Consider the following 27,315-nt stretch of genomic DNA (forward strand, 5'->3'; position numbering starts at 1 on the left):
GAGTTTTTCCTTTACATTTAATAAACTAATTCAAATATTTTGTGCAACAATGATGTTTTAGATTTCTGAACAAAAGTAAACTCTAAAACATGATTGTGCAAAAAAAAAAAAAAAAAAATCTTTTCACGGAAGGGATTAACATACATCATGCAGTAGTGATTACACAATTGCATGCTGATACAATGCTCATCCAGGTCTAAATGGGCAGGGGTCACCATTCTTGGCTGTCAAAGAACATGTAAGCAAACCTAATCATGAATTGCACATTTAAGAAGGTGGTCCTGGTCAAAGTGATCATGGAGATGAGACATTTCCTAATCCACATAGCATTTCTGGGGCCTCTAAGCCCAACTTAAAACCAGCCTGCATTATCAGCCACCCCTAGTCCCTTATAAAGTGGCACTGAAAGGACAGCAGGATCACAATCTTGTTGTGAGCCTTTGTGATAGCATCCTCGCTATCAGCCCTGGTAGTGAGCTCAGCTACACCCACAGTGAACGCTTTCCTTGCGTTGTCGCCTACAGGGATGCCACACCAGGCCTCTGCCGCTTCTGCTGCTCAGCAAATGGCCGTGTACCAGAGCCAGCCACAGTTTGCTGTGAGATACACTTCCTTTTTCATATTGTCGGTTCGTCAGGGTTGGAGTTTGCGAGGTGATTTTTACAGCCTTGTTTCATACTATCCAGATAAAAAAGAAATGTTGCACATGGTTTGGTAGATTCTGGTGGCACCAAATTCTCTAGCTAGGTATATTTGTCAAGCCATCTTTCATGTTTGACTAGGTAGGTGTTCTGAGCAATAAATTAACTACTGCCATTCATATTGACCCTATCTCAAATGTGGCTGGCAAGGGGGCTGATGGATTTTGCATAATGTACCTTTAGTACATCTTGGAACTACTTGGCCTATTTAGGATTTAGAAAAACTTTGTCCTGTTCAAATTTTATTATGTGCTATTTGTCAAAGTACCTCTTGGTACTTTTTTGTTTTGTTTCAGCTCTCTTAATATTAGATGCTTGATTTCAAGAGTCTGTGGGTACTGCAATAGATACTGTGCATTTGATAAGAAAAAAAAAAAAACTGTCTACAATTTTTAATTTCTCTTTCCGTTCTTGAAGGGGTCACAAAACAATTTTTTTTGCTTTGGCCAACTACAGGCTTTTCAGCTCATTTTAACCAAAACAGCAATCGATTTAATCCGAGCGCAATTCAATTTAATTCAAGCACCATCCTATTTAATCCCAGTGCTACCTAATTTAGTCTTGGTGTCAGTGAATTTAATCCACAATATATACATGTGCTTATTTGTCTTTAGTGGTCACATTTCGCTTACACTTTTGACAACTAGAGTGATTGTTTATAGTATTAGATTTTGTTTGGGACAACTGATATTTTGATCACTATTTTGATTAGTTGGAGTTACTAGTTGAATGATTGACATAGCTTGACATGTTGATTACTCTTTTGGTAACATCGACTTTTAGTGGAGCACTCGACTTTAATTTAGCTGAATTGATGTTTTGTTTAGTCTTTCTTATTAGTTTGACTTAGTTTGATTTGGGGCAATTCAGATGATAAAAGTGCAATTGCAGTTTGTGATTACTCTTGGTTATTTTGTGCTATTATTGACACTTCTGACTTTATTGAAAGCTTAATGGAGGTATGGCTTGCAATTCTAATTACTTTGACTCATTAACAACACAAAGTACGAGATAAAAGTTTCTCAAACATTTTGTATTACTTTCTCTATTACTTCAAGGAATTATTGACAAAATTATAACTTGGTAGAAGATAACCTTCTGATTGCTTTTCGGTTATAGAGGTATCATTGACACCCCTAAAGAAGCAAAATTTTTATTACTCAGTCGATTACTTCGAAATATGATAGACAAATGCAACTGCATCAAAGTTGAGTTAAAATTTGGATTATTCCATGTTACTTGTCACCGAATTGACTTTAAATTAGCTCAATTAACTTGGTGGTTACTTTTTTTTTTATCTTTCCCTGATATATTAGTCACACAAGTGAGTTTATATCAGCATTATTGACATCTTGACTGCTTTGAGTAACTTGTGACCTATTTGACTTTATATTGATCTAATTGACATAATCTTCACCTTCATTATTACTTTGAGGTTTTATAAAACAAAGTGATTTATTATTAGCTCAGTTACCATTTTGATCACGCCTTTGATTACTTCGACTTACTATTGACCCAGTGGAGTTTGGTTTGGCCTAGTTGACATCACAATTACTCTTGACATTACTTGGAGTAAATTATAGACTAACCGATTTATTATGACCACTAGTCACATAATTACTCTTTTGATTGCTTCGAGTTACTATTGATCCAATGGACTTTAATTTGCCCTAACTGACATCTTGATGACTACATTACTTTGAGCAAATATTCATCCAATTGATTTGTTATAAGCTTAATTGATCTGATGATTAGTAGTTTGGTTACTTTGTGTTACTATTTACTCAATAGACTTTATGTCAGCTAATTGACATTGTGGTGCCTCTCTTGATTTCTTCGAGTTATTATGTGCTATTAGCTTCGAGCTATTATTAGTTCAATTCACAATATTATTACTCTTGACTACTTTGAGTTACTTTTGACACATATATTTTAATACAGCCTAATGGACAGTATGATGACTCTTTTGATTACTTTGAGGTAATATTTAGCCAAAATATTTATTATGAGCTCAGTTGACATTATGATTACCCTTTTTATTGATTAGAGTTACTATTGACCCAATGAACTTTAATTTGGCCTAATTGACATTTTGGAAACTCTCTTAAAGAAAATTATTTATTTTTACCCAATTTGCTTTCGATTTTTGGGTGGGCTATCTCTCAGGATATTATAGTAATCACCTGTGTATACAATCACAAATATATTTGGGAGTCATGGTAACCAATACACTGAAATGCAAAACTAAATGTTTGTAGTCTATGAGGGTGGAGTGTTGGGTGAGTTGGTGATTCATAATGGTTAAAAAGTGAAACAGGACAATGGACAGAAAGGAAGACAAACACACTCACACACAGACACCTCTGTCTCCCTTTGTCTTTTGTCCTGTTGCACTTTTTAACCAGTTTGTAGTTTCTTCACAAGTAGTCGTGATTGGTATTACAGATATTTAAAAATGGCCGTACAACATAAATTTTATGACCTAGTATATGAAGCTACTACAGCCAGACCAGCCAGTACAACTGATATCCACAGGTCATTGAAGAAAAAGAGGGCATGCTTTATGCTTTAGAACATGAGTTCCTACAGGAACTTATACATAGAACAGAAATGTTGCATGTTTACAGACTAGGTAATTTTTTTGTTTTTAGGAGGGTAAATGGCTATGTGGTAATATCTGATAGTCTGGGTTTTGTTTTTGGCAAGAAAGTTCATGGGATTTAAGCTTGTAATAGATATAGCACAGCATGAAAAGACAATGCAGTGTTATTTGTTATTGATATATGTTAAAATGATGCAAAATGTTTAGAACATTTTTGCTTTGTTTGCCATGTCTTTCGTACAGTAGTAGAAGCTGTTTCTAAGTGACCATCTTGCTTAAAGTTCCTTTGGGCATGTCTGTATGAGCTGAACCACTTGTCACTATTATTGTTTACTTCGTACACATATCTGATGCATTTGCTTTGAAGGCACCATATAAGTGAGATTTCGGTTGTGCATTAAAAGAGTTACAGGTGGATCAAATTATTTCTTAGTACTTTGCTTGGGCACGCAAGGTGTCCTTTGTTGATTTGGCATGCAAACACCCCCAAACTTTACATGTTTTACTTTCACATTTTTTGCACATCTTGATTTTGGTGTCTAACCTGTGCTCCTTTCTCTCCCTCTTCCTTATTATTTCTTGACCATACAACCTCAGCATTCATATTATATACTTCATGCACATATATCTTCTTTCCTGCAAAGATGTGCAAATAAAAAAATGTGTGCAATAAAAAAAAAACTAAAATGTTTTTTGTTTTTTATTTTTTGATAAAGAAAATTGCCGTTCTGTTTTTTAGTTACTTTAATGGCTGTGTTCTTAACATCCATGGGCCACACTTGTAGGTGGTTAGAGGTTTGCATTGAATCTGGGGCTAATATGCAACATTCAGTACAGTGGTGTACTCCAGGAAATAAAAACCTTGCATCTCGTAGGGTGGCCTGGGAGCCTACCCCTACCACCAGCAGGGCTTGGTGCTGCCTCCCCAGCCCTACCAGGCGGCACCCATGGCGCCACTCAGTGCCACAGTTCCAGATGGGCAGCTCCCGCTCCTGCTGTCGGAGACCCGGTCACAGAACACCGAGATCAGACTCGGCCTGAGCAAAGTGGCCGACAAAGTAGACACTGTCCTCAGCAAGGTAAGCCTCCCACTGCCACATTTGTTTTCGAAGAATCTGGACTGGGACTTTATATTAAGCTGCACTCTTAAGGCTGGTCCACACTCTAGCATTTCGTCACAACCGAGTGCCTCGTGCTTCGCTTCAGACGAAACAAGACTCTGGCATGTTGGCACCATCTATGACGTAGCCCTGGAACCGAATTTATCTAGAGCAAAGGTGTTTCAGTATTTGTGAAGTCACGTGCATACTATCTATGAGAAATGAGAAACACTCTCGATGATTTTTTAAGCCCACGGCAAAAAAATTATCCACAAAAAATGAGGAAATACACGCGAATTGCGGGTGTTGCATGGCTACCTGACAGACGGTGCGAAGAAAAAACGCGTTCAAAAGCGAGATTGAGTCGCGAGAGTAAAACTACTTCATCTTGGACCATGCAGATAGTACTAAGGAACCGCAGTAAGATATGCCTAAGAAGCATGCACCCACGTCATTGTAGGTGCCCATCATTTAGTTTGCAGAGATTGAAGAATTCACTCCGTATAATTTATATAAATCTTGTTCGAGCATGCACCCACGCAGTTTTTGTCTAATACTAGTTGTGACCTTACTAAATAGATGCGTAGTACCTCTTGCCTCAGCTTTTCTTTACTGGCGACAGCTTCTGTTCTTGTTTTGTCGTATGTCTTAAGTCGTCGTCTTTCGATAATACTTTGTTGCTTTTACAATAGCCAGCTATGGTAACTGACAGGGAGATTGTTCACCCGTCCCGCCTCCAGCGTGAGCTTTAGACCTTTGATAATGCTCGAGCGTCTCGTGAGCCCCGCGCGTGCACATGCGGCCAAAGCGTGGCAAGCTTCAAGGTGTGCGTGCTGGAGGCCGGCCGTTCTAAAGAGACATCCTGCCATTCCCGCCCTGCCGGTGACCATGGTAGTAGCAATGTGTGCTAAAATGCCCCTAAAGCTGCGATACTTCGTAAAAAAAAATAGAAGTAGTATGTGCCGACTTCAGATAACCGAGAAAACGGACTCGTTAAGTATTTTGCTTCTTACACATCAGTACATGTACTACCGTGGTATCCCGAGAGACCCCCGAAATATCATCCCCCTTATTGTTGGCTTGATTTGATCTTTTTCGAAAAACATCGAAAGATGTGGCCCACTCCTGGTAATTGCAGGGCCTTGGCCTTGTCCAATAGTGAGTTCAGCAGAGATGGTGTTATTTGGCTGCGGCGGGAGACACGCCAACATTGCCAACCGGGAAGGACAGTCGAATATGGTTCCCTGCGATCGCAAGTTTTGCAGGTCGCAAAAATCTAAAACTAGCACTTTTCGGTTCTTTTTATCGCACACCGAAAGTTAGCTCAATCCTTATTTGCACCCAATTTGCTTTTGAATTTAGGTGGGCTGTCTCGGGATATTACGGTAGACAGTGAATGCGAGTCCTGTATTTGCTGTGTATGGTGCCTTTAGCAGAAAAAAAGTAATTTTCTTTTTGTGTGTGTAGTTGGTGTTTGTTTTGTTTTAGTATCAGTGTATTTTATACTGTCTTTACCTCACCCTAAATATTTTTCATCATATGGTTTTATGTATTTGGCATGCAGCTTGACAGCATGAGGCCTCCACAGGCTGCATCATCAATGACACCATACATGGACAGTGAAGTGCTTCTTCACAACATTCAGAGGATAGTGCAGGTGAGACAGTGCAGAGCTGCTCGTGATTTACACACCTACATATGCTTACAAAGTACACATATGTTTCGTTTTAAAGCAAAAGCCTTACTTGTCCCATTGAGCAACAAATCGGAGTAAATGGCCATAAAATGCGATAGACCGGCACACACCACTTAATCGTATGCTCAAGGACGCCCTTCGTCCTCGCGGTAATCCTAGAAGTCATCCGAGACCTCTAGGACGACCACACTTGTCACAGTACGTGAGAAACAAACAGCATTCATCTGCGTTGTGATCGAAGTGTGGCCCTAAAAATATGTTGAGCATCATCAGCGTGATGTTGTCGAGCGTCATCATACGTCATCAGCGTGATGTCACCACGGGAGTGCCGCGTGCAAAAGATGTGCTTCGGACTTCAGCTGTGCTCTTTGTGCGCTTCGTGCGATTGCGATGGACTGTGAGGTGACCACGTCTACACCTACAGCGGCTTCCGTAGGCAAGCGTGGCCCCCCACGTGGGGGATCAGTGGTCGAGTGGGCTAGCGCGCACCAGCTCGAAGCACATGGAGCGAAAGCTCGCGCTGCAGAAACCAGGAATCATGGGTTCAATCCCTACCCCTGCCCGTTTCGATCTGGATGAGCATCGTACCGGCGTGCGGTCGTGTATCACTACTGCATGATGCACGTTAAAGACCCTAGGCCAGTGGTTGTACTGCACTGGTTAAATTGCTCATCTACGAGTGACTTGTCGCAACTTTGAAATGGCTGACCAACTACACACTGTATAAATATTCACACAACTCCCTGAAAAGGGCCCCCCACGCAGATACGCCACAGTTAAGTGTCCTCCTCTAGGCGGCGTCTTCAACGTCGTCCTATACACTCCGTGCGGGAACTATAGGGGGCGCTTTGAAAAACGCGCGCAGCGCCGCTAGCGGAGGAGCTGGCGTTCGACTGTGAGGCGCGTTGAGCTGCCTGCGGCGCCTTTTCGCATGCCAAGCTGTGGCGGCGGAAGCGAGCACGGACGAAACTTTTGCTTTTTGAGCCGATAAGTTGAGGGTGGCGTTGCATGAGTGCTGGGGCAGAAGAGCATTTAGCTGTTCTCCACTTCTTACGTATTGAGTTTGAGTCGTTATTAGGGGTAATTTCTCTAGCTGCGGCCGAAAAAGGAGTTGGAGCTATTTTCCGAAAAACAAGACGGCCGCCACCATAATTGCTCTGAGTGGGAAATTTCTTTCGCTCGTCGCTGTAAACCTAGGACTGCTGGAACGATGATATTTGGAGGCGAGTGAGATGTTCACTAAGTTTGTGCACGAAGAGTGCCAAGTTTCTTTAAGACAGCAGGTGTGAAGGTTATGTTTCTAACGAATAAAGAAATAAAGCTGTACGGAATATCCAATATTGGACCCAAAATGTTGTGCTATAGTGGGCTGTGCAAAGTGCAGATTTGGGCACACAGGTTCTTGGACTTGACAGTAACATGACACAGCACTTAATATACAAAAAAAAAAAAGGTGGCATAGGGAGAAGGTGAAAATTTGGTTTGGACGGCGTAACTCAGTGGGAACCGGTTTTGACCATGAAAAGGCTGTCAAGAGAATACCACTGGTGGGGGAGGTGGAGACTTTAGAGGTAGGAAGGGACTAGTGGACTGTACTTCCAATTGAAACAACTTTACGAAAGGTGGTTCCAAAGCCGAGAAAACAAAGTTGTCGGCCAACACACTGTTTGGCCACCAAGGGCTTTTGCGGTCAGCTGTTGTGTAATAACCTGCTGTGCGAAGTGCTGATTTTCGGCGCACAGGTACTTTGACATGACCGTCACTTGGCACAACACTTCTTTTAACAAAAAGAGTTGGCATAGCGAAACCAGGTGGAAATTTAGTTTGGGCAGCGTAACTAAATGGGAACTGGCTTTGACCGTCAAAGGCTATCAAGAGAATACCATTCATCGTGGGAGGTGCACACTTTACAGGTAGGAAGGGACCAGTGGACCGTGCTTCCAGTTCGAACCACTTTGCGATAGGTGGCTCTAAAGCCGAGAAAAAAAATTGTTGTCTACGGAACTCGGGGTGTCAGCGTTTCCACATCCAAAAAGGAGGCTGATCCAGAAAAAAAGCACACCACATAAACTTCTATACTCAAACGTCGATTCTCCAGTGATTCCGGGTTTCATTATTGCTTTCTTTAGATTTATATTTGTCACTTTTTTTACCGTTCGAATCTTTCTTCATGAAGTACAGATTGCGTGCCATACTTGTCCGGAAATATCGTCGACATGTGCGATGGGGACGAAACTTCCTTGGAGGGCATTTCTCCAACGAAATTGGCACTTCATACCCGCGAGTGTGGGATGGCATTTAAGTTCGTCCCATCGGCGCTGACACATGTAGGCGTTACTGGTACGAAACCAAACGCAGAGCGCAAAGCGGCTGTGTAGAATATGTCAGCCGTACCGACACAGTGGCAGACATGATCGGGAGACCAAATTTCTCGCGTCGTACGGCACGGCTCCATCGTTGTCGCTGTCCCGCAAAACGTCGGCGAGGTGAAAAACTGTGAAACTTTGTCTCCACGAGATACGACGCATAACTATTGAAGCACTTAATGACGCAGCACAGGCAGCATTTCGTGCTGTGAACCCAGCGCAACCGCACCACTCCGACTTCAGTGCGTACCAACGTACGCGGCGTGGTTTCGGTTTCGTTTTCTCTGGGGTTCTCACTGCCTACCCTCGGTACCGGCCGCGCGGCGGCGCGCCAGTTGCGTCGCACGGAGTGTATACTATGTCCTAAACTTTAATACATGTAGAAACATTACTCTAATACTTTTTTCTCAGGGAACTATAATGCTTTCGCCTTCCTACAGATAAGCAGTCTTAACTGCACTCTTGTAATTTTTCTTTGTACCTTAGGCCAAACTGTGTTCACAAGGTAACAAAACATTGGCTGTATTTTGTATGCTTTCGGGATTGGAAATAAACTGTGGGATTTATTTATGCTATATAAATCGCATGATATTTTTTTCGTTTTTTTTTAGTTAATTTTGTTATGAAAAGGCAACCTTCCCCACATGCTCTCAAACATGATGGACAACACAAATTCCCTCTTCTCAGCTCTACTTTTTACTCTCCTTCATCCTTCCCTTGGCAACACATAAGCATTACATTGTGTAGTGTTGCTTGGCAATAACTGAGTAATCTGTTTGGGGTTTTGATTATATATTTTGTGACAACCTGTACTGAGGTAGAATGGTGCATGGACAAGCTTTCTTTCTTCACTGTTGCAGGAGAACATCAAACTGAAAGAGGAAAGCGGCGAAAAGGGCAACAAGATCCAGGCCCTCAACGAAAAGATCTGTGACCTGCTGCAGAGAAACCAGAGGCATGTCTCTAAACTTTCGGTCCTTTGGTCCTTGAAGGGGATGAGCAAGCCTTGTGTTATATTGATTGTGCTTTTCTTGGAGAGAAACCTTTAGCATCTTCTCAAATACAGCCCAGTTCTTGCCACCAAGTATGCTTTTTTTCCTTTCCCACAGGTTCATGGAAGAGAGTAACACCATGCTTGAGCAGAGAAGCGACTCGTTGCACAGTTCTGCTGCCCACTCTCAGGCAAGGTTGCACACTCTGGAGAAAGAAAAGGCAAGTTGCTGCTCTCTATCTTTTGTTTTTGTACATTTATGCAGGTAAACGATTTTAGGATGATTGCTAGAAGTTTTTTTTTACCAAGGTTCAATGCCGATCACCAAAACATTGTCCACCCCACTTTTTGGGCAAGATATTGATCTCTTAAAGAGTACCGAAAGATTGCCTACCCTCGTAGAAACAAAACCGCAGATCGCAGGAGCCTAATAAATTCCTTGACACTGCTTACAAACTGAGGAGTTTTCGGCACCAAGGTTTTCACTCTTCGATCTCGGGGACTTCTTTGAATGGCAGCCTCCTTTTTGGTCTTGCTCTTGGTACAGAGAAGCTGTGTCGAAGTTTACAAAGATTGTTAGCAAAAATGCATATAATGGGAAGTGTCTGGTCCATATATATATATATATATATACACTGTTTTAGCAGACCGAGCCACTCATTGGTAGCTCGATCTGCTTATATATATATATATATAGCAGATCGAGCGACCAATGAGTGGCTCGATCTGCTAAAACAGTGGTTAAATTTGAAGTACACTTCACTTAGGGGCAGGCACGGTCAAGGAAATGCTTGGGGAATCCTGGAGGGCATTCTGGGAAGTACTAGCTACCCAGCTTGAGAACTCGTGTCTTATGTAATAATAATTGAAAGGTGTAATTTGGTTTGTTTGCTACTATCATAAGGAGAAGAGCATTGACTTTATTTGGGGATCATTGGTTTTGCAGCTGGAAGTAACTGAAAAGCTGAATGAGGCCCAGTCGCTCGTGTCAAGCCTGAAAGCGGAGCTGTCCGAGAAGCAGCAGAGGGACTCGAAGATGCAGGAGCAGCTGGAAGAACTGCGCAGTCATTCGCAAGGTGGGCTGCCTCTCGAGACGTGTTCGGGGTCACTCGTAAAACTCTGCGATGGTCTGGCGCAGGTGCAAAATATTATACCATCTGCCTGACCATGCAAGCAGTGTTGGCTACGGTATCTTTTTTTTTTTTTTCATTGATTTTTTAATGCATATTTTTAAAAGGTAGTAATGTAGACAGTTGAAACTGGAAAATTGAAATGATCTATCTCCCAGTGCATTCCAGCGAGGGTGTTATATGTCTGCTTATTCCTCTTTGGAGTGAGCATGCTGCCCGGGCATTGGTACTTGATTCAATCTTTGTCCCATGCTTTGTGCGCAACGCATTATTCTTCTCAGGCCTGAGCCAGACAGAGGAATATCTTTGTTGGATGAGGTCAGATTCATTAACGAAAATTAGAGGTGTGCGAATATCAAAATCTTTTTTCAAATTGAATCGAATAGTAAAGGTTACGAATCAAATCTAATATAAATATTTTCGAATATGAATATTTTTTAGTACAAATATTTTCTATCTGATGTGAATTAAACAAGGATACTTGATCAAAACACAACTGGAATTCTTTTTCAACCTACATACTTATGAAAAGGTTCACTTTATTATTGCAATAATAAAAATGTCACATGGGACTGATAAAAAGTATCGGATAAAATAATACTAGTAAAACAGAATTCAAGGAGTAAAGTTACAGAATGTTGTCATGAAGAAACATAAGTTTTTCCACATGTTCTGGGAGTAGCAGTACCCTTTTGCTGGTGACTATTCCCCCAGAAAATTGAAAAAAAGGCGCTCACTAGACATACTTGTGGCCAGTATGGTTATGGTACCTTCTTGCGAGTCAAGTCAACAGGGGGTATCTTGTGACAACCTTTTCACGCCACCACTTGCAAGGATCCTTTTCGCGAGCCAGGACATCTTCGTGCAAGTAGCCTGCTACCTCTTCTTCAGCTTGTGGCATTGAATGCTGCTTTCGTTTAATAAGGCTGTCAAAGTTTTGCCACAGCTCTGACCTGAAAAGAACTTTAGGGGCCGTTTACGCTGAGGGCACCTGCGCTTCTCCGTGCCTCAGAAATTTGTTGCACCTCCTCAACTCCCAGGTTCTTGAGCCAGTTCCCCATTGATTTGTCCTCTTCATAGACCACTGCCTCGAACCTTGGGTCTAGGAGCATTGTCAAGCTTGCTACTTGGTCAAATTTGTTGTCAGGAAATCTTGTCTTGAGGCACTTGGCTAGGTGAGCTGAGAACGAGGAAGTCGCGGTCTGCTGGCTGATGGAGTTGTTCAGGCATGCAAGGATGCAATACAGGATGGGTATCTGGGCTGACAATGTTGGTTAGCTGTCAGCTCCAGCATTGGTCGTTGCTTCTTCTCGTGGCTTCAGAATAGCAAACTTGCTCATTTCCCACCGCTCTGTTCCAGTCAAGCCTTCGGTAGGCCCAACTTCAGATGGAAGGTCAACAGTTATGGCTTCTCTCAAGGTGGGACACTACCTGGGCATGTCTACTTTTAAACCGCTCGTTCAATTGGCGTGAAATTTGCAGGTGGTGTTTACAGCCATATAGGAGGAGGGCATGCAAAGTTTCAGCCCTGTAACCAATTTTATGAGGTACTATATACCCCCCCAAACGAAGTAAAGCATAGCTTTGCATGGAATCTGGTCAATGAATCTATCGTTGAGAAATGGTGTTGATCACCACATATTTTTATGGTGGAATGCTTACTGGAATACTTGTTGCCGGTTACTATGAAAAGAAATTTTAAAAAATATGCATTTTTCAGGGGAAAAGAAATGTATGAAATTATTATTTTTTTTTACATTTGCCAAGTTTTGCAAATTACAATTTTTCATATAAAGGAACATGAAAATGCAAAATCAAAGTTCATAGTAACTGGCTCGATAAAATTTCGGCATGTAAGCCGCAAATATTAAGCCTATCGATAGTTTCATACTAAAATGATTGTTTTATAAGGTAGGATTTGCTGCCAAAAAGTGAAGCTGAGTTAAATGCACTTGAAGTTTCAAGATGACATTTTAAAATTTCTTTTTGCATCTTAAATGTCAGAAATTCTTTCCAGCAGTGTAGGTGAAGTCTTCATCAAACTTCTTCTGATATGCTGACATTGCTTTCAGCTATTTTCACTTTTGGATGACGAGTGCTACGCAGTGTAGCACGCCTCACCAACATATAAAGAATATTTATTTTTTACATTGTTTGTCAGTGCACAGTGACAGGACTTTGTGAGAGTGTTCCTTTTTATCCATGCATGCCAAAACTGCAGTTCTGAATAGGCATTTTTTTAAAAAAAGGTGCAATTCAAGGTAGTGTCCCCCCTTAACTCTAAAAGCCTGGACAGCATTACAGATTCACTATTCCACCGTGTTTCGACGTCCTAAACGACATGCAGTGGGAATCCGCCCATTTTCTTCTGGTAACAGCTGAGCCTTTTCTGTGCTTTAGGGCTATGTTTATAATGCCTCTTCTGTTTTTACAAAGCACAGAAAGTCCTAAAGTCATCTCTTTCACGTCAATGATGACCAGTTGTAACGTATGAGCAAAACAAGTTCCCCAAGGAAGTGCATGAGTGGCTGTTCTGATATTGCGAGCATCGTCAGTCGCCACATAAAAGGGGCAAACGTCCTTGGGAATGTCCCAGTCTGTAACAAGCTTATCAAGATCTGAGGTGATTCTAACTGCTGTGTACTTTGCTGGGAAGTGAGACAGGCACTCAAGTTGTATCGAGTAAGCTTGAACTGCGAGTCCAGGAAGTGGCAGGTCAGGCTGATGTAGTTATCATTCGTTCTGGACGTCCACATGTCAGAGGTGAACGAGAGAGACTTCATGCCACTCTCAAATGCATTCTGTAGCTCATGCCGAACCCTCTTCCTGGTATCGTCGTACAACTTCGGCACTAACGTGCGCGACAGCGTTGTTCTCGATGGTAGCAGATAACCTGGGACTGCCTCCTTCAATAAATTCTAGAATCCCCAGTCTTGCACAATTGTGTACGGTTGCAGGTTGAGTGCAACCATCTTAGCATTCTTCAGCTCCAAAGCCCGAGTTTCATGAGTTGCGCCTTTTTTCTGTGGTGTTGCGCTTTTGTAAAAATTTCTATGTATTCTCAAAGAAAATTCTCACCCATTACACGGGATTTTAACAAACTTTTTCGGCGAATCACGACGAACGAGCAGAAAATGTGTCTTCAGCATGCTGCCGCCCAGACTCCACAACGCTCCAAAAGGTATTTTCTGTGTCCAAAGATGGCCGTCCGGTGGCCGCACTTGCGCTCCAGTGAACAAGCGGGGATGCACGATCCAGCAAATAGTCAGAGATCAATGGTAACTACTGTAACAAATATTCCTAAAAGCCAAGGTCAGCTGTAAATCCATATCCATATCAGCTTGGCTCTGTAGGCTCTGATTTAGTGCACATGAGTTAGCAGCTGTAGCACGTGCTGTTGCAAATCATAGTCCTTTATCAAATTTATTGCAGCAATGGTTCCGCTTTATGTTTGCGTCACTTCCACTGCGCGAACTCTGCAATCCAGACATCACGACAAGCGAAAAACAGATCACGCTATTGCGTGCAAATGACTTTCCATTTCCAATGCTTCATAAAAAGAAAATAAAAAAATGCACTTACATTTGTTTTTTTGGGTTTGCCAAGTTCGAAACCATACTGTGCAGTCCAAAAACAAACTGGGAATGTGACTGCTGGTTGAAACTAACGAGCGAGTTCCACTTTATTCATAGTTTTTGAATATTTGAAGAACTCGAGTGCTTCAGACAGTAAATGTGAGGCAAATTGAATCGAATAGCAAGCACTATTCGTGAAGTATTCGAAGTTTTGAATATTTGCACACCCCTAACCAATAATTTATAGTTTAGTTGAGTGAGTTCCCAGAAAGCATAAATGCCTGTTCATTTAGAAAAAAAAAAATATCCTCTTTAAATTCCTTTTTTCTTTTTTTTTTTTAGAAAAGGAGAATATTCTTTTGTCTCTTGAAAACAGCCTGAAGGAAGCGAGGCAACAAAAACATGAGCTGGAAGCAAGATTGGCAAAATTCGAGGAACAAGTCTTGGACTTGGAGCGCCTGAAGAATAACCTCGAAAAGGTACCATGGAGGATTCATAGGCACAGCCGACCCTGCTCTTTGACATGGTACAGTGATTGGGGGCACCTACTCGCTGTTACTGTCTTCTTGCAGAACTTGTCTGAAAGGACACAGAAGCTGCAAGACGATAGAAAGAGAGCCGATGAGGAGCTGGATGATGTCAAAATGACCCACGAGGTTAGTTTTAAAATTAATTGGTAAAGAAGGTATGGTTCGTGCTGTGGTGATGTTAAAAAAGAAATTCTTCGAAACATACTTTCCAAATTGCTTTGAAAACCCAATTCCTTTTTTGTTTTTTTCCGTGATCTGAGATGATTTTACCCGCGTGGTGATAGTTTTGTGATAAATATTCTATGCATTTGTACAACACTGGTGATTCAGTGCACATTGTTCTTTCTTGTGCATACTACCTACTGGACTTGCGAGGTATGCAACTCAAGCCTCTAGTAATGTAGATCTGACTAATTGAAAACTAAAAGTTTCGATTCTGGTTTAGCATTTTCTTAATTTGTGTTTTCATTGTTTTTACATCAGAAAGAAATTGAGAGGTTGCAGACCAAACTGCACCAGCTGATGGCTGCACAATCTTCCCAACAGGTGGGTGCTGCAGGGAAAGCCATGAGTAAATAATAATATAAATACAGTGCAATCCACTTATGGTGTACTCCTTGTAACAATCAGTACTCCTTATAACACTGTACTCCTTATAACAATCAGTTTCTAGACTAGAAGCAACCAGTTTCTAGTCCAGATACGACAATTGGTTGTAACGATTGAATTTTGGGGTTTTTTCGTTATCGTTATAAGTGGATTGTACTGTATATGAGTAAATATAGTCGGCAAGCTGTGTTAACGTACAAAAAAAAGCTATGAGGAAATGGAAGTGGGCTTCTACTCTCATTTTTGGTAGTTCAATTTGTAACCTTTGCAATCAGTATGCAGACTGTATGCTTATGTTGAGGGTTGTGCAGAGGCGTATTTCAAGACTAGAAAAAAAGGGCTAAAATTGCAAGGCTCAAGTTTTTATAGATTCCGTATCGGCAATTTTAATATCTAGAGAGAAAATAATTTTGCTGTTATCGGCAGCAACTAACAAGGTATAATATTTGCAAACTGAGTGAAGAACTTCGTACCCTAGAATCGTTTCTTAACTTTAAAAGCACAGCTGTCACTAAGGTACATATGTATAATTATCACTGATTAGTGTGTTCAACACTTTTTTTTCTCGCAGCACTCAATATTTAAAGAAATAACTCATTTTACCATAATCCCAAGTAGCATTAGTAGTAGTATTGATTTTTAATAAATAAACAATTACCAGAATTTACTTCGAGCTTGAAAACTACTTCAGAATACATAAAAAAGTGGCAATTTTTGTTCCTGAACATACTGATTGGTGCTTGTCACAAGAAGCTTGTTTTAGGACTGAGCTGATGCAACTAAACTCTGATTTTTTTTTTGTGTGTAGTTATTAATCTTGAGCAAACAATTGTGCCAGTAGGTTTAAATCTCAGAACATTAGGCATATTATTATGTTCTTTTATGGAATGTTTAACATCAGGTTGCAGATCTAGAGGCGGAATTGCGGAACGAGTGGCAGGCCAGGTGTGAAAAGCAGGTTGCAGAAGTAGAAAAAAAACTTGGCCAAAGACTACAGGAGCTGGAAGAAGAAAAATGTCAACTGGAGCAAAAACTTAGAAAACTGCCTAGTGAGGTGAGATCTGTTTTGTGATTCTTATGACATCAGGTGAGTGCCTGGTTCTCACAAATCACTTGATCGGTTTCAGTCAAGCCTTAGTGTGACCACTGGAAGTGTTAAGGAGCTTGCAGAGCTCGGAGAAGAAGTTGAACGTCTAAGAGTTTGGAAAGTTAAGGTGAGTGACCTCGGTGAAACTATACCACCTTTGTCTTTGCAACAATCCTGGTGCAGTACAATTTACAGCTTCATTCACTTCATTCTCACATTCACAATTGATGAGGAACATGCATGACAAAAACTTGCATGATAATACCTAATAAATAATGCAGGATGATGAATATTCGAGTGCACAACTTCAGATGTTATTGAACCTGGGATTGTTAAAAACATTTTTGGGGTGATATATAATATGTTATGTTCCGGTACCAGGCTTAGTATATTAACTATACTAAATACATATCTTGCATTCTCTTGTAGTATGAAGAATTGAGTAGAAGCAAGGATGAAGCAGCTGATGCATATGAAAGTCGGATTAGGAAACTGCTGTCTGAAAACCAAGCCTTGAAATCTTCTGGTGGACTTGCTAATGCTGCTTTTGATTTTGATGCTGAGGTAAGAATTTTTTTGTTTCTGAATAGGGAGCATACGATGAGAGCTAGTAATTTGGGCTGCAATAATTTTATTATCTCAATGAATGCGTCCTAATTACCTTATGATATTAATGGATTGCCTTGCAGCTCAAAAAGATAATGAACACACTGTTCAGGCTGCTACAAAGAGAATTCAGCTGTGCAGAGTCTTATTCTAGGAGTGAAGCCACCTCCATCATACTGGAGACCATCAAGGTAAGTGTATTAAGTTTAGTTTAATTATTTTCGTGTGAAACAGGTGGAATTCTGTTTTTAAGCTTTCAAAGGGACAAGGCTTCTTGGAACTGCGACGGCGAGATGGGTGGATGGTGCATGTTTTAGGTTTACTATCACCTTACTTGATCAGCCAAAACATAGCCCATGAATTATTGAGGCATTTATGAAACACTACTATTTCTGGCTGCTGTATTGCATCACTCCTATGCTATTTCATATTAAAATTTACTAAGCAACACAGCATAATCAGTAATACGCTAGGGGGATTTGTTTACTGATGCAACTAGGGCTTTTGTATTCAAATACAAATTAGAAGTCTTCACTCTCTGCTCTAATCGCCTTGCAAACCTAAAGCTGTACCCTTGTGTTAGGTACTCACTTAAATGGTTGAAAAACGAGACTGCAACATGTTGGATATGACAAAAGACAGTGTTGAAAGGGCTGTGCCAAATAGCCAACATTTTTTTGCCATAGCTACCAGATGTTAGGGTACATGATGTATTATTACAGAGGCTTCAGAACTTTAAGGTTACGTGTTTTACCAAACTTTTCATCTTTTTTTAAGTACTACACCACTGAAGTGCTCAAGATGAGACATTCCAAAACTTCTACAGTGGCAACTGGGTCTGGTGATGGCTCCTCACGTAAGTGGAACATTGCCACATCTACCACCATGTGCAGAAACTTGCGACATGTAAGACAGCACATAGAAGCAGTAACATTTTTGGCTCTTTTATCCAGAGAACCCGAAAGAAGGAGGCACAGAAAGCAAGACCAGCAGCACGAAGTCAGAAGTGCATTCTGAGCCTGCAGCGAAGGATACTGGCTCTGCCATGATGGCCAAGTTTTCCGAACCGCCTGCAGCAACTGAAGCTGCAACTGAAGTCAAAACAGGAAGTGCAGATGCAGGAAGTACAGATGCAGGAAGTACAGATGCAGGAAGTGCAGATGCAGGAAGTGCAGATGCAGGAAGTGTAAATGCAGAAACTGGAGATGCAGGGAATGGAGGTGCAGGGAATGGAGGTGCAGGGAATGGAGGTGCAGGGAATGGAGGTGCAGGAACTGGAGATGCAAGAAACGGAGGTGCAGATGCTGGAGACATGCATCCCCGATTGGAAGGTGACTCAAGCGAAGTTGCAGCAGCTGAGGAGAAACCAAAGCAAGTTCAAGAGGAGGATGCTCCAGCATCAGGTTAGAACAGCATTAAAGCAAAAGGCTTTTGCTTCCGGTAAAAATTGTAGCAAGACTGCTAAAAGTTCCCGGAGAGGTGTGACCAGATTTTTTTTTTTTTTCTAGCAGATAGGGACTTGCTAGAACAGCATATCCTCACAGGTGGTGCAACTGCACACAGTGTCGTCCTGGCTGTACCCAAACTGTTTGAATATTCAGCTTCTACTTTGTTAATCAAGCAGGATATGACTGTTTCCAATTACTTGTATGGTTTGCATTATAGTCCGCATTGCAAGATTTTATTTCGCTGCCCATTGACAAGCGTATGCTGCGTTGTGTTAGACTTTAGAAAATATAAATGTGTTTGCTTGCATCTATTTTAAAAAAAGGTAATAGAATTTTATATCGAAATAATGTTTGCCTGTGAAAAAAAATATAATCTTCTGGTGATTGGCACTTAAAAAGCACATGCAAAAGAAAAAAAAAAACAGCTTAGGTGGAGAAAGAATGTAATAAAACGAATTTACAACGAAGAAAAAAAATTTTACGGCGCAAAACAAATATGTAGTTGGCGCCGCCGCTGGTCATGCAGTAGACCTGTGCGCCACCGCACGCTGAGCGTGGTGCGCCACCAGTTCAACTTGTTTCTCCACGCCGCCGCCGCCGGAAGGGAAAACTCTGGAGCGCTGCCTCCAAAAGGGAACCCGCCACGGTCAATTTTTGACGGGCGCACAGGTCTAACTCGTGGTGCTTGTGCTTTTTCAGGAGCTTCCTTTGGGATCTAAGTTACTTATTAATCTTAATTTCTTCTTGCACTTCAAACGAAGACGAATAAGCAACTTTTAAAGACCATAGGAACTTTCCGAAAGACCGCAAGCTCCACGTGATAAATAGCGGCCACTTTTCCACGGCGCCCGCGGGTGCCAACTACAAATTCGTTTCATGCCGTAAATATAGCTCTAAAAAGTTTTCTTTTTCATTGAAAATTCGTTTTATGACTTCCTTTTCCCATCCAGGCTGTTTAAAAAAAAAAACTTTTTTCTTTTGCACCTGTCCTTTAACTGCTCTTGATACATTCAAAGCTTTATTTTTGAGTTCCGTACAAATACATTAACAAGCTAGAGGTCCTAGTTTCAAATTATATATATATTTTTTTTAACATTGTTTCTTTTTGGATTTTATTGCCTACATTGGGTTACCCTATTAACAAGGCTTATATTTTATGTGGTCCAGACACTATGTTAACCTTATTGATTTGGTATTTAATGTTGGGGAACTGTACTACCCTGTGGGCCAGATTAATCTAACACTTAAATTGGAAAAATCTGTTTGCCATACTGCTATACTGTTGAGACCGGTTATAACGAAATAGTGGCTACAGTGAAGTGATCACGATTTCCCATTCAGTTTGCACTTTTACAATAAATTTGTGTCTGCTTTTAGCGAAAAAAATTGAGCGACTCCCGCGGATATGGGAAAAAACATTTTGTTATAATTTAAAAAAAAATTACCGCATCTCTACGTGGTGAATGATGTTGATTGGGGCGAAGCTCTGGTGGTGCTGATGATACTGATTTTATTGTTCATAGGTACTGCTGATGGTGCTGATTTGTTTTTATTGCTCATAGGTAGTGCTGAGTTCCGGGTTGCGTTTAGACTTCATTATTACTGCTTTATGGTCGGTGAAGTGCCGAACCAGTGGTTCTTCTAGCGGACCAGCTTGGATCTGCTAGAAGCCGTGGGAACGCATCTCCACCGCTTCAGTCAACCGTCCATGTCAGAAAGAGACTGTGTGGTATGGAACGTGGTTATATACGCATTTGAGCATTTGACCGCAGCGCCCTCTCGTCTATAAACGTTGAGCCAATGCATACAAAGTTTAACGCGATTATATACGCATTTGACCGCAGCGCCCTCTCCTGTATAGACGTTGAGCGGCTACATGCAACGTTTCATCCATGACAGAAACCCCAGCTCTTGAGTTACTACCACACCTCAGAGCCCCCTACTCGTCCCGCAGTCGTGGCCGAGTGGTTAAGGCGATAAACTAGAAATCCATTGGGGTCTCCCCGCACAGTTTCGAATCCTGTCGACTGCACAAACATTTTTTCTTTTTATGTGAGCACGGACGGACGGACAAGGCTAGACCCTAAAAAGCTTCGCCCCTAAAAATCGGAAAGTTTACTAAGTCTTTGATTGCCGCATTTTGCTGCTGCGGCCAAGAAGCCACCCAGAATAGGCTGCGAAAAATGCTGCAAAGGCCGCTGGCGGCAGTATCTGCAACGTCGTCTGCTCCCTGCTCCTTATCTGGGAAGCAGCTTTACCGCATCGCAAGCGGAGAAGCCGTCGTGGCATGCCGATAGGGGCATTCGGAGCGCTAGCGACAACGTACCGGCGGAGATGATGGAGAGAGCCTAGATTTAAGAGAGAAAGCAGTCAGTACGCCTGCATTTGATTGTCACGTGGCCAGTGTGTGGAGGAAACTGGGCGGAGAGGCGGACACGTCTGCAGAGGTGAATGCTTCTGAGTTTTGACTTCTTGCATGCTGCAGCTCGTTTTGCAAATGCGGCCCACAAACCACGTGACCCCGATCAAGCAGTTGCCCCATCTCTTAAATCTAGGCTCTCTATGCTGACGACAGACAAGCTGAAGCGCGAACTCGGTGCCATGCGCGCTTTTTTGTTTGCTTCGTGATCCGTGTCGGCGTCTGGTCGGTGAGGTCGCTCTTGCGCAAAAGTCTACATTGCTCAAGCACCGATTCGGTGAATCATCACCGCTCTACAATGATAAGTCCTGGCACCGCCGGCACCTCGACGGGGAAGATGAAGGCAATTTCTCTGAATCAAAAGCGTACCATCTTCGATGGAGTGCGCATAAATGTAAAGGATGTCATCCTCGGCGGGGTGGTCGCAGCTGTCAACACGGTTCGTACATAGCAGAATCTTTTTTCGATCGGAGCTTCTTGCAGTTGGCAAGAAGCGGCTCCGATCTAGCAGAGGACGCATGCAGGGAAGCCTCGACCGCTTTCTGCAGGCTCGATAAACATGTGCCTGTAACAACCTGTTTTATCTTTTTTTTTTTTTTTTTTTCATGTTATTTGTACGAGTTGATATATAACAAAAAAGCGGATGTAGCGAATAATTGTATGAGTTCATATATAACAAAGAAGCGGATATAGCGAAGCGATTTCCGATTCCCGTTGGCTTCGTTATAACCGGTCTCGACAGTGGACCCTTTCCGAAATTCAGTCTAGCCACTTTGATCACCATCATCAAGGCGGCCTTCTGTTTGCTGATGAAGGAACATTCAAGACGTTAGCGTTAGCACGTTGCAAAGCAGGAATTGAATGCAAGAGCTGCGTAAGCGTTCATTTCTATAACTCGGGCCCAGTCAATCTGTTAGTAGCACAGAGTTGACTTCAAAACCCCTTGATGTATAGAACTTTGTCATGGCGTCTATCTGGGTTGGCGCTTCGTTTTGACTGGTTGTATCTTTGTGGCCATCGACACTGAAAGAGATGATCGAGAAAAAACTGTAGAGTGAAGAGCACATTCTCATTTGCCGTTGACTTGTGAAAGTGACGGTGCCCGATAAAATACTGCAGGCTACAGGTCCATTGCCGCGATTAGTACGGCAAAAGTTAAACCACCATTTCAGCCACCAGATGGCACTGAATTTTGGTAAGGGTCTATACCAGGGGTGGCCAAACCGCGGCTCTTTGCTGGTTCAAGTGCGGCTCGCGGATCCCTCGTGAGGGACCCCCCCCCCCCCCTTCCCGCATTTCCCCATGAAAAAAAGAAGGGATTTCAGGCAGAATGAAGTGCGACTCGGGGTTTGGCAGCCTTGTACCTCCATACGTACTGTCGTACAGCCTTGTGCACTCCTACGTACAGTCAGACTCTGAACATAATTTAAACTTGCCCCCCCCCCCTCCCCCTCCCCCCCCCCGTGGCTTTTAAAAGTTTCGTGGTTTCGTTTGCGGCTCTTAGGCCTGGTCGGCCTGGCCACCCCTGGTCTATACTGTCATTTACCATAAAAGTGAGCCTAGTTGGTGATTTGTTTTCTGAAAATGTAACGGGAGACTTGCCCGAGTCAAAAGTTACAAATTGAAAACCAATATTTTCCTTTGACTTAATATTGAATTAAAACCCCTTTCAAGTCGAAGTTTAAAAATATAATATTTTTGTCTCTTTTGTTTAATCAAATATCATTTGGGCACTTGATTGGGCAAAAATGGGAACTTTTGTTTTTATGGAAAAAACAATGATAACATCCCACCCACAAGTTTTTTTCACCATGACCTCAAAAAGGCTTAATCTCCATATTGAACCATGAATATTTTGTTTTTATTTGTAACTTCTGATTGGAAAGTTTTTCCTTTGATATTTTTACAAAGCCACCAGATTACCTTTCATCATAACTTAATCTCACAAAACGCAAAACTGATTTTTTTTTTTTTATTCAGAATGTAGTGGATTAGATCAATCTTGCCCATCGGGTATATCTTGGATGCAGTAGTGTCATCTGTGAAGAAGTCTAACTGCCAGCACGACACATGCAGGGTCTGTTTACAAAAGACAGTTGTGTTCCTTCACCTTCATGTTACGCCTTGGTCCCGATTCCCAAGTAATCTGTGCATGTGTTTGTGCATGTGCATGCATGTGTACCCTGCTTATTCTATGCTCTCGTCTTTTTTTAAGGTGATAATGCTGAGAAATCAGTTGTGAATGATCCAAAGAAGCAACCCAAAGTTGAGCCTGTGCCTGACTGGGTGAGCACATTACTTCTTTTGTAAAAAAAGACCATTGTTCCAAGGCATTTTAACATTGCGAATGATGCACGCAGTAGAGGTAACGTCGGCTTGTGCATATTTTTGTTGCCGCCTCATTGCTCAACTCGTGTACTGGCAGTTTCTTCGTGGTTATTCTCATTCGTGGCTGCTAATAATATGGTGTACTGTAGGCATGGTCATTACCACGACAATGTCAGCTGATTTTTTTATAACCTTCCTAACATGTTTGTTTTTACTAGTGTGAACTGCCCAATTTTTAATATATTGGTACTGCAGATTTTGTAAACTTTCATACGTAATAAACGCCCAATACCAGCAGCAGTTGAGCAAGGTGCCCCCATTTATTTGTTAGTCAGTGGTTCATTGGTCAGCTTGTAGTGCAAAATCTATTGTCCGTCTCCTTCTGCTCTAGATCAGAGACTGCACTTGTGGAATTTTTTACGTTATATAGCTTTTTGCTAATGTTTTGTTTTTTGATGCAATAACTGGTGGCTGGGCCTGCTTCTGCTTTAAATCAGTCTACTGACGTGTTTCCTCAGGATCCCCTCCCCCTGCTCTGCCCTAGTCGCACAGAGGGCCGCAAAATTCCGCCATGGACGATTTTGCTTAGTTTGATCGCCCTCTTTGTAAGCCTGTTGGCAGTTGCGTACGGAGTATACTGAGGAAGGTAAGGAAACGACAGGGACCCTCATAGTTTCCCTTGGGGTCACGCGTCCAGTCCCCATAGCCCCTTTTCCCCCCTGCCCTTTGCTTTTTCTTTCTGCCCTTTCTGTGTCCGCTGCCCTTTGTTCAACTGCTGCTGCGTTCTTGCCACTGCTTTTTTTCCTGTAGCGTGACCTCAGCTTTTTTGTTATTGTTTACATTTGTTTACTTACATCTGCAGTATTTCTGTAGAACTCCCTTATGGTATTGTGAAAACGGAGCTCCAGCAAAATTTCGATAGTCACCCGTTTGCCTCAAAATAGGTTCAGCACACTAATAGACACATCAGAACCAATAACCCAAATTGCAATTTGTAAAATTTTCCCCCATCTTATGGAACTTTTAAATTTGGTCTGAGAGGCCGAGTAGTCTTATCAGCAGCACTGAAAATGCGACGTCAAATGTGATGTAGAGGCAGTACAGCTTGTTTCCAGTGAGTTAAGAAGTCTGACTGTGTGAAATGAATGCTAAAAAAACTCACACCACTAAAAAAGTAAAAAAAATTGCAAATTATTGTTTCTTAGATTGCCTGTTTGACTTGGAAAATTTTACATGTGACCTTGCCCCACTAAAAAATGTTAATTTGTTGTTTTCTCAATAAACTGGTATTTTGAATTTGGAGGTAGTAAATGGTATGCTGGGAAGGGTACAGCCTAAGTATTCCAAAAACATGTTTAGTTTAGGTAGCTCAAGGAACTGCCAGGGCATTACTACTCATCGTCATAGACTCGGTCTGTTGAATTGGCTAACCCTTTGCTTAAACAAGGCCTGGAATGATGACACTCTGGGTTGCATGCAGTGATGGACCCAAGGGGAGATTTGGGTACACTTCCTGCCCTCTTCATTTTACTTAGTGTGGGCTTTCTCTTAAGGATAGGTACATACGGCACTCTACCAAAATGGCAGTGACCTGTATATTTACAGAGCATGTAAAACTAATAACCATCATCAAATAAAGTTTTATGTGGTGGTTTAGGAAACCGAGTGAGAAATTGTAGAGGCACCTACGAACAGCTAAAACATCTTGGTCAATCACTTGTAGGATTTATTTATCTCATGAGAGTGTCCTTATGCAAGTATCTTTAGTGAACAGAATGACATCTGAAATAAAAAAATAAAAAACAATATTTGGCTGAACTTCGTTAATTTGTGAAATAAATTTAGTTCTCGTCTGTCTGATTAACCATCCACAGAAAGTGAAATGTCTCTTTTGTGGATATCAAGGTTTGATCTGCTTAAAAAAAAAAAAGTAATGCGGTAATATCTTGTCGTACTGCCCCTCAGGAACAGACGAAGCTAGACGAACTGGCCGAGGATAGCAATAAGCGTTATGTCTACTTTCACCCTAGGACGAAGGTACTGACCCATGCGTGCTTCCTGCGGCTCCTGTGCATGCTGCGTGTCGCACGCACTTGGCGCTGTCTTGGCAAGATGCATTGTGCACACGACAATGTCTTGTGCACCTTCAGTGCTTGTGCATGCTCCCTTTTTGTTCTGGCACCGTGGCATGTTAAAACTTCAGAAGACATGATTATATTAGGCTGTGCTGTTATCTGGTTACACCCACTGAGGACTAGGTTTTTCTATTTTCATTTCTGAGTGTCGTAAGCTGACCTTATGTCTCAATCTTAAACCCTCTAATGGCTAAAGGCTGTGAAAGCTTCAGATTTGAGCTTGTGAATTCTTGAAATGCCATGGTTTAGACCGACGTGCTAAGAGGGTCTTATCTTGCGATAAAAATTATCTTGGTTCTGAATGTTATATTATTTTGTTACTAGGTGGTACTATTAAAGAAAGTATGGCATACTTCTAGCTACTGAACACACAGTTATTTACAGTGTGCATGAGAAAACACCAGTAACTTTACTTTGTCTCATTATTGAGAACATTTCTGTCTACACTTTATTTTTAATTATGTTTCTCCTTTTCAGTCTTGGAAGCCCCAGCCCCCACCACCACCTCTTTTTGATGACGACGACGATGAAGACGACTGGCTAAAGTGATTTTTTTCCTGCCAACGGCACGACAGGGATACCAGTCTGCACTCTCTAGAGTAGTTTTATATTGTGGCATTGAGTATTTTACATATTCAATTAACCATTCCAGCTTCTACATTTCTCAGATCGAGCGGTAACTATTTGTTCAAAGTCGTGTTTGTAGATCGCAACATGACGCGAGTGTTGGCCATGTTGAGTAAATACTAAAGTGCACACAATGTAAATATATCGTAACTCTACAAATGCATTTGTGTGCCCATAGAAATGCAATATTTCCTTTGGCTTGACACGTTTGAGTAATATATTTCATTTTATGGGTTTGCTTTCATGATACCGGAGTGCAGAAACATTTTGCCAGACGTTTCGGAATATGTAAGACTGCACTTTGTGCAGAAGGGTTGAAAAGGCTTCATTTTCTGCATTCACAACACTGCTGTCTTATCCTTGAGATTTTCCTTGTGTGGCCCAGTCAAGTGGCCTTGAATAAATATAAGGTTCAGTGATGTGATTTCTGTGCCAAAGTGCTTACCCTGCTACGTTTCGCCGAAATGCGATGAAATCGTGCCAATATTGCTCCAAAACATAGTTTCACTTCATTATTACTGAAAATATTATAGCCGAGGCCCGCTACACGGCCAGATCGTTACGGTAGGCTTGTACTATTTTTCAGAACTTTTGAGTTTCGCCTTAATTAACACACTGCTCAATTTGATCCCTGTATATAAATTGCTCGGAAGTCTCGACATATTTCTCATGTTCGTGGTCTGTTCTGGCAGGTTCATTAGATTCGTTGAGGGCACTTCTCACTGCACACTGGTGCACTGCAGTGCAGCCAGAACCGCGAAATAAGCATTGCAATTTTGGGTATCTCGCTTCGCTACAGTGCACCCACGTGCTAAGGGGAAAGCACTCTTCCAGAGCCGGACATTATGATGCAAGTGTCTGATATAATAGTACTGAGAAAAGAACTTGGTGAGTTCTGATGTAACAACTCTACCTTGTAGTAAAATTGTGTGAAATACCATAAACTAAGATATTCTGACGTTTTTTTTTCTTCATAGAGTGCTCTAAATGTTTATTTTTATGTCACTTCTCTTGTTTAGTTATGACCTCCATATATAATGTTTTTTTATGGCTTACAGATTTGCTTAAAAAAAGCCATGAAAGCTACACTAATCTAGTCTGTGCAGGGTAGTGATATGGTCAAGGGGACATATATAGGGTGCTAATCATTGCAAGAAGTCTGATAATTAACTAAAATCTGTTAACTCTTTAATAAGTTAAAATAAACATGATTGCATTTAGAAACTTATTGAGCATTATCAAAAGCCACCAAGTCAGTAAATTTCAGCGCATGAGAAATGCAGTGGTGCGCTAAAATTACCACTCTTGTAACAGTCACTAAAGTTACTTTAACAGCCGCAAGACTAGAAGTGTGAAAACACCGAT

At 41.7% G+C, this 27,315-nt stretch overlaps 1 protein-coding gene across 7 annotated transcripts in view; it reads left to right on the forward strand.

Annotated features, from left to right (window-relative positions):
* LOC8025953 (FK506-binding protein 15) overlaps positions 1–26,894 on the forward strand; it is a 51,104-nt gene extending 24,210 nt beyond the window's left edge. For 2 of the 7 annotated variants that reach the window (XM_029986926.4, XM_029986933.4), the window contains exons 13-30: positions 525–598; positions 4,179–4,382; positions 5,968–6,060; positions 9,326–9,420; positions 9,575–9,677; positions 10,403–10,532; positions 14,504–14,640; positions 14,734–14,817; positions 15,175–15,237; positions 16,202–16,354; positions 16,428–16,514; positions 16,817–16,951; positions 17,077–17,184; positions 17,771–17,849; positions 17,947–18,396; positions 23,076–23,146; positions 25,154–25,225; positions 25,801–26,894. In XM_029986926.4, the coding sequence (XP_029842786.2) occupies positions 525–598; positions 4,179–4,382; positions 5,968–6,060; positions 9,326–9,420; positions 9,575–9,677; positions 10,403–10,532; positions 14,504–14,640; positions 14,734–14,817; positions 15,175–15,237; positions 16,202–16,354; positions 16,428–16,514; positions 16,817–16,951; positions 17,077–17,184; positions 17,771–17,849; positions 17,947–18,396; positions 23,076–23,146; positions 25,154–25,225; positions 25,801–25,872 (2,210 nt within the window). In that variant the 3' untranslated portion in view covers positions 25,873–26,894. Of the gene's footprint in view, positions 1–524; positions 599–4,178; positions 4,383–5,967; positions 6,061–9,325; positions 9,421–9,574; positions 9,678–10,402; positions 10,533–14,503; positions 14,818–15,174; positions 15,238–16,201; positions 16,355–16,427; positions 16,515–16,816; positions 16,952–17,076; positions 17,185–17,770; positions 17,850–17,946; positions 18,397–23,075; positions 23,147–23,706; positions 23,835–25,153; positions 25,226–25,800 lie in introns of those variants that run through there. The other 5 variants (XM_029986959.4, XM_040500939.2, XM_029986943.4 and 2 more) reach the window with 4 other exon arrangements.
* Positions 26,895–27,315: the final 421 nt, after the last annotated feature.

Source organism: Ixodes scapularis, unplaced genomic scaffold, assembly GCF_016920785.2.
Source record: "Ixodes scapularis isolate PalLabHiFi unplaced genomic scaffold, ASM1692078v2 PGA_scaffold3__209_contigs__length_174095766, whole genome shotgun sequence".
NCBI lineage: Eukaryota > Metazoa > Arthropoda > Arachnida > Ixodida > Ixodidae > Ixodes > Ixodes scapularis.